Below are 8,111 nucleotides of genomic sequence, written 5' to 3' on the forward strand. Positions count from 1 at the left end.
ACACACACACACACACACACACACATATATTAACTGTGAAATAAGGCTTGCCAAGAGGTACTGAAGGGCATACATTCAGAAACCTACCTGTCTGCCTGATATCTGGGAAGGGTCCTACAGGGTAAAGGTTGACCATCTTCCAAGAGGTCTCACAGGACAGGATTTATTGCTCTGGTGAATTTACCAGAGTCCACTGTCTAGCCTTTGACCTTGCAGGCTTAGAAATCTGATTTGGACAACAGAAAACTGATTTGGACAAAGCACAGATGCATTTCTCGGGAGCATGTAGCCTCACAACTCCTCCCCCTCATTCACTTGACTCCAGTCTCCTAGATTTCTTTCCCACATGCCAAGCCTGCCTCTGCCTCAGAGCCTGGGGACCAAGTGACTGCTTTCCAGGTGCCTTGCCCTCACACTGCCTTCATGCTTCTGCTTAAATGTCCCCACATGAGGGCAGCCTTCCCTGGCCACTATGTGTAATAAATTAACCTCTTCTCCCTCACATCATATAGAATTACTGGCTGGGCATGGTGGCTCATGCCTGTAATCCTAGCACTCTGGGAGGCTGAGGTGGTTGGGTCACCTGAGGTCAGGAGTTCAAGACCAGTCTGGCCAACATGGTGAAACCCCATCTATACTAAAAATACAAAAATTAGCTGGGCATGGTGGCATATGCCTGTAATCCCAGCTACTTGGGAGGCTGAGGAAGGAGAATCACTTAAACCCAGCAGGTGGAGGTTGCAGTGCCTAGGTCACACAACTGCATTCTAGCCTGAGCCGTGGGAGCCAGACTCCATCTCAAAAAAAAAAAAAAAATTGCTAAATAAAATACAGGATTCCCAGTTAAATGTGAATGTCAGATAAATAAAAATGTTTTTAGTATAAGTATGTCCCATGGAATATTTGGAACATACTTATGCTAAAAAATTATTAATTTTTTTAAGCTTCAAATTTAATCGGGCATCCTGTATTTTACCTGGTAAACTTAGTCATACAGCCACACTCTGTGAGCCCAGATATGATGGTAGCTTGGACTACAGAGAACACACTGAAAATGGAAAACATCTTCAATTTCATTGGAAGGAATTGAGAGATACAAGAACCAACAGGAAGTAATAAGGGATTGAACGTAGGGAGGAGGGAGAGTTGACTTGCTTATCTGGATAAAGGTTAGTTGACTGAAATAAATCCAACTAGAAAAATAAAAGAAAATTTGGCAAGGAGTAAGTTAATCTATAGTGGGAAATAGAAAAAATTAAAAATGTTAAATTTGACGTGCCATGAAGAGATTCAAATGATGGAGTTATCGAATAGACAGAAATGAAATTCAAAAGAGAGGTGAGGGCTATGATGTACATTTGGGAGTGACTGACATATAAATCCTATGTAAAACCACGGGAGGGATGAGATCACATAGTGAGTGAGATAAAAAGAACAGGCAAGGAGTGTGTCCTGAGAAACTGAAACACATCTCTTGTCCCTTTTCCTGCTTTGGTTTTCCTATCTCTTCATATCTTCAGAATTATCATATATGAAATTATTATTATTACATGTAAATTATTATTACATTACAATTAAAATCTGCCTAGTTTGATAGAAGTTCTATTTAGCAGTCTTCTCTAATATGCATTATGAAAAATAATTTTCTTTACAAATAGTGACAAAGCTCATGGCAGTTCTTTCCTCAAGGTTAGAGTTGGGGAAGATAAGGAGCAACAATATACCATAGGTAGAGAACTGGCTTATTTTCCTTTCATAAATGAATCAAAACAAGAGCCTTTGGGCATTTTGCATTTTTAAAAAATGTCTTCTTAAAAAAAAAAGTCTCTTCATTTCCTTGCTACTAGTTGCCCTCAGCCCCCTTGTATATGTCATACTTTGCCAATATATTTGATTAAGGAATATCGAGTATATCAGGTTGGGGAACAAAAACACTAGTTAACAAAAAATAGGTAAAGTAACACTGGACAAGAATGAAACAAAAATAATACGGAAATGTGAACAAACAAGAAAAAATGCGAACACAGCTTTTTTTTTTTTCCTTTTTCTTTTCGAGACGGAATCTCACTCTGTTGGCCAGCCTGGAGCGCAGTGGTGAGATCTCGGCTCACTGCAACCTCCACTTCCCTGGTTTAAGCAGTTCCCTTGCCTCAGTCTCCCGAGTAGCTGGGATTATAGGCACACGCCACCATGTCTGGCTAATTTTTTTGCATTTTTCGTAGAGACAGGTTTCACCATGTTGGCCAGACCGGTCTTGAACTCCTGACCTTAGGCAAACTGTCCGCGTTGGCCTGCCAAAGTGCTGGGATTACAGGTGTGATGCATCACTGCCCATAGCTTTTTGTTTGTTTGTTTTGGTGAGGGATGGGAAGACCACAGCCCTTTTAACAGAGTAGTCACAAAAGGTCATAGAATTTCCATTTCTTATCTTTGATCCAAAACATTTTTCTAATTATTCCAAAGGAAAATACCCAGTTAGAAGCTATATTATTACCTAGTTAGAAGCTATATTATTACCTAGTTAGAAGCTATATTATTTATCTAATCATGGTGAAGCTTTCCTCCACTTTCAAAACTTAGGAGTTACAAAGTATGTTTGTCAATGAAGGATTTTTAAATGGTACCAATATTGAACACAGAAATTCTTAAAAACAGAAACAAAATCTCTATATAACAGCATACATTTTACTCTGAGTTTAAGAGTGAAATGTTTTCCAACTAGTAAAAGTTACATTTTGGAATAATAGCTTTTTCCCTGTAATTCCTTGTAATTCATAGAAAACTATCTTAGAAGGGTTTATATGAATAGTTACAGGCCTAAATTTATAATCAAGTCAATCTGGACACTTAAAGTGAAGATTTATCATAATTAAAAGAAAATGTGTTATTTAAAAAGCATTCTGTCATTTCTACTTATTTGGCCTGTTTTTTTTTAAAATAAACTCTGAGTTTCTGTTTCTTTAGCACCTTTGCCTTAGAACAGATTAAAGAAAGTAGATGAAACTTTAATTATTTGATACATAGTTTTCTATAATAGAGGAAAGAATTTTAAGCAACTAATTAACACAAGTTTTGAGATTTTCTAGCATTGTATATATTTTAACACAATTCTCTTCCCCACCTTCTTCTGACAAGTAACCGAGCTAAAACTGTCACATTCAAATGGAAGTTCATTTGCAGTAGGAAAATAAACGAATAGATCTTAACCTATGATCTCAGTGTAATAGTAAAATTGATGAAAGATTATGAAATGACTGAATTCCTAATACCTTCAAGATTTTAAAATTCAAGTTATTATTGAATCTCTCCATATTACTCTTAAATTATATCCAAACTGGGATAATTCCAAGTAATTAAACATACTATAGTGTTAAGGTAAAGCAATTAAAAGACCCAATCTATCCGTCATATATTTAGGTTTAACAGTAAACTGTTGACAACTTCACAGACTCCAGTGCTGAAACCCTAGCCTCTCTCTCAGATTTGTTATATTTTATTTTTAGATGTAATCACTTCCCTCTGGTAAATGGTTAGTGACCACACGCGCAGGTCTGCACATGAGGAAACTAAAAAGGGAACCTTGCACTGTGAATCAGATACACAAGATACAAGAAGGGTCTCCTTCCAGGCCATGCCCAGCGTGTCATACATATTCTTCAATAATCCCTTTGACAGTGCTGTGCTGACATTTTCAATTAATGGAAACGATACTTGAAGTTAAGCAATTTCCATCACAGGTTCAGTACGTGTTGCTTCACGAACACCCTCTACCAAATGACACGATAAAAATAAACTTATTTTTTCTTTTATTAATTTCCCTTAATGCTTCATGTTAAGTGAATCTTGTTAGAGTTCAGATTAATTTTGAATTCACACTGTTGAGAAAATCTTTCATAATGATCAATTCAGCAAAGTAAATTGGACCAGAATATATGGATTTTGGTAGCCCTATATATATCATATAATCTGATTAAAGAGTTGAGATACTAGAGCTACAAAACCAAACATTCAGGGGAATCTGAAGATGGGAAAGTGTTAGTTATGCAAGATGATCATGTTCTAGACATCTGCTGTATAATATCGTGTTTATAATTAACAGTATTGTGTTATACACTTAAAAATTTGTTACGAGGGCAGATCTCATGTTAAGTGTTCTTATCACAATTAAAAAAAACAGTTACTAAAGGCAAACAATAAAATAAAATAACAACAACAAAAAAGGAAACTTGGCCTAAAATGGAAGGTAAACGGTGAAAAGAAAAAAGAAAACCAAAACAGCTGGTAATTATCCCAAAGGTAAGTGTTTCTCTAAGAGTTTTCCACAGATATTCTGCATTAGATTCATCTGTGGAGCTTGATAAAGATGTAAATTACTGAATCCCACCCCAGTATGACCTGCAAAATGGGACTATGTGAGAGGAGGACTTACGAATCAAATACGTCAGGATTCTTTTTCATGCTAAAGTTGGAGAACTATTTATTTAAGTCCTTCAAATCCTTGCTATCATCAAGAACATTTACTACCCCATTAGCATGTGCCTAAAAACTGTCCCTATTCAACTAAAGATTCATTCATCCTTCTAACTAAAAAGATCCTGTCATCTCAGATTAAATTGCAAAGCACATTACCTACTGTATCTCCTAACAAAAAGAGAAAAAGAAATTCAGAAGAGTAACAATAGTATCAGAATAAACTCCTCTGCCCTATGCATCTCTTTTCCTTTTTTACATAGTTATAGCTGCCATGAGTCACGGCTGATTAATTTCTCACTGAAGAAAGAAAGCGTTTCCCCCCCAAATTGTATGACAGCCACAGGATGTCTTTCGTACAATAACAGAATAGTCAAACTTTCAAGTGAATTATTTTAGGAAATGCACCTTCTGCCAAATAATAAAAAATCATAAACACTTACATAACACTCTGAAGGACTAAGATGTGTTAGATCTTTATGAGTAATTGTATTCTATGTGTGTCTCAAACTCAAAAGTCTCTACTAGAGTGGGTTTATACTTATTTAGCAAAAATTATTGAAAAAATATTCAAAAGAATAGGCAGAATAATACAGTCTCAGAATACATAATCATATATGATTAGCATCAGAATACATTATATGTGATCTTTGCATGGGCAAAATGAAGTTTCGCTTTCCCCAGCAAATGGCTTCCCCAATGTGTCTAATCAACCTTGTAATATGAATTACATTTAGCTAAGTAACTTATACACGCTCAATGTCAAGAAAAGTCTTCCAAATTAACCACATAATCAATTTTAAAAAGCAGAGGTGAAGGTAAATATTTCAAATTGCCCTAAGCCTTCTGGAAATATTTATGAAAAGACTGATAAATATAATAATTGCAAATAAATATTGTCTATTTAGTTCAAAAAGTGCTCTAAAGATCTGTCAACTTTTTGTTTGCCTCATCTGAGATACTACAAAATGGACATAAAATTAATCTACATTTCCTTTTATACCTCCTATCTTATTTTTCACTTTTTCCTAATTAAGATTAGATATGTGCTTGTTAATCCTGATTCGAATGAGTTTCCATATTTATAACTTGAATAAGTAATTCTTGAAGAAGGGAGAGATATTCAATGTCATATAAACACACATAGGCACACATGCATACATGTATATTTGTAAATATCAAAGACAAAAGGAAAAGCTAGACTAATAGACTATGCATATAAAAAAAAATGAGGTAATTTTAGGAATTCCTGATATGCATCATGGGAAGATCAATAGAAGAAAGCAATGAATTATAATTTATTCTGTTATAGTAGATTCACCTATGGCCTTTTCAATCTTAACAAGATTTGTTTTAATGATTTAAAGGCTATAAATAACATTGGATGATTAGGCAAAGAGCTGTCCTGGATACCTGTCTTGTCCCTAATGGTCACGGAAGTGGAAGCAGGAAGCAGGAACACTGACATCCAAAGCCAAAGTTTCCAAGGGCCAGTGTGTCTCATTGTGCCTTGAAACCATGTGAACAAGTGGCCACGAATCTGCAACAGAAAAAAAAAAAAATGAATTAAGTCGTTGTATGCAGCTCCTTTCAACATCTCTAGAAAATCTTACCAAAGCAAAACAATGAATTTTACACTATATATCATCATATAACAGGATATATGATTATATATGCAACTATGTATCTCAATATATACCTTAATCTGTATGGTAAGAGCTCTGAAAATATTTTCAGATTATTTTCTAGTTAATTATTGATGTTGATACAGCTTATCAGTTAAATTTTCTCTGCTTTTACATATTTTTCAAACTACACTTAAACTGACACATTTTTGATTTTTAAAAATTGTGGCCAAATACATAAAATATAAAATTTACATTCTTAACCATTTTTAAAAACACAGTTCAGTAGAATTAAATACATTCATATTGCTGTGCAACCATCCCCAGAATCTGCAGAACTTTTTTCATACTGCAAAACTGAAACTCTGTGCCCAATTAAAAAACAATTCCCCATTTTCCTGTCCCCCAACTCCCAGCAGCCTTCATTCTACTTCCTGTCTCTATGAATTTCACTAATCTAGTGGAATCATTCAGTATTTGTATCTGTGTGACTTTATTTCACTTAACATATGTCCTAAAGGTTCATTGTGTTGTACTTTGTGACAGTTTCCTCCTCCTTTAAAGCTGAATATTTCATTTTATATATATATATACACACACACACACACACACACACACACATACCACATCTTGTTTATCTATTGATCTATCAATGGACATTTGAGTTGTTCCCATCTTTTGCCTATTGTAAATAATACTGCTATAAACATGGATATAAAAATATCTGTTTAAGTCCCTGCTTTCAATTCTTTTGGGTATATGCCCAGAATCAGAAGTAGAATTGCTAACAATACAATAATTCATTTTTAATTTTCTGAGAAAACAAAATACTGTTTTCTATAACAGCTGCACCATTTTCATTCTCACTAACAATGCACAAGGGCTCCAATTTCTCCATTTCCTAGATAAGGAATGCTATTTTGCCTAAAAAATATATGTATAATTACCATACTAATGGGTGTCAGACGGCATCTCACTGTGCTTTTGATTTGCATCTCCCTAAGTATTAGTGATGTTGAACATCTTTTCAGGTGCTTACTGGTCATTTGTATATCTTCTTTGGAGAAATGTTTATTCAATTCCTTTGCCCATATTTTAATCCAGTTGTTTAAGTTGCCTATGTTTTTTTGCATTGTATAATATACAATGATTCATATTACTAAAATATATTATTCACAATTCTGTTATTTCTGCTGAATATAGTTTTACATATTTTGGGTTAACTGATGTCATGTTTTCTATAAACTTAACTATGTTGTTATTGGATTGAATAATCACTGTTACTGAAGTGATTACTCCACGTGTGAAAAGTAATCTTGTATTCTGTTTATAAAGAAAAAATACATACAAGTAATGCCTGCCTCACCTGAGCCTGCCATTGACATCATATTTAATATTATTACCTCTGATAATTGTCTTTCTGAACATGTACTTCTACTCCTGAGGCACTGAAATAAAAGATTTAGTAAATAGAACCCCTGTAATGGAAAACTTAAACATCATTTAAATTAATTTTTTTAGTGAAGCAGCTAATGTGGACATAAATTGCAAGTGAAAATATAATGGCTCCCTCAGTGTATTTGGTAATTGTAGTATTATTAAAATAGCTATTCTAAGAGGTCTAAATATGCAAATAAATGCTATATCGCTTACGTGCCATCATTCAAAGTTAAATCAAGAGTCAAATATAAAAGAATTCATTATACGAGTGTCTAAATTCTATTGATAGATACTCTTTAGACAAAAACTAAAGCCACCATCTTCTTTGGTATTCTGTGTGTGCCAAATACTCTAAGATCAGCATTTTAAAATTAATTCAAGATTTCAGATCTTTCTGGATGAATAGCTAGAAGCAGCAACTGCAATATTAAAACTGTATGTGTAGTTCTAAATATCAAACAGCTGGTTTTAAGCCTTATTTCTTTTGAATTCTTTCATCTAGATATAGTCCCAATCCTCACATGACTTTGCAAAGTTATCCTACCTATTATTTCAAGTCAGTTGGTAACTGTTAAA

General features: G+C 34.2%; 1 protein-coding gene across 1 annotated transcript in view; it reads right to left on the bottom strand.

The window, feature by feature from the left end:
* COL19A1 (collagen type XIX alpha 1 chain) overlaps positions 1–8,111 on the bottom strand; it is a 338,927-nt gene that overhangs the window by 320,284 nt on the left and 10,532 nt on the right. The window contains exon 2 of the mRNA XM_037746028.1: positions 5,884–6,010. Coding sequence (XP_037601956.1) covers positions 5,884–6,010 — 127 coding nt within the window. The remainder of the gene's footprint in view (positions 1–5,883; positions 6,011–8,111) is intronic.

The sequence above is a fragment of the Cebus imitator genome, unplaced genomic scaffold (genome assembly GCF_001604975.1).
Source record: "Cebus imitator isolate Cc_AM_T3 unplaced genomic scaffold, Cebus_imitator-1.0 Scaffold218, whole genome shotgun sequence".
Classification (NCBI taxonomy): Eukaryota; Metazoa; Chordata; class Mammalia; order Primates; family Cebidae; genus Cebus; species Cebus imitator.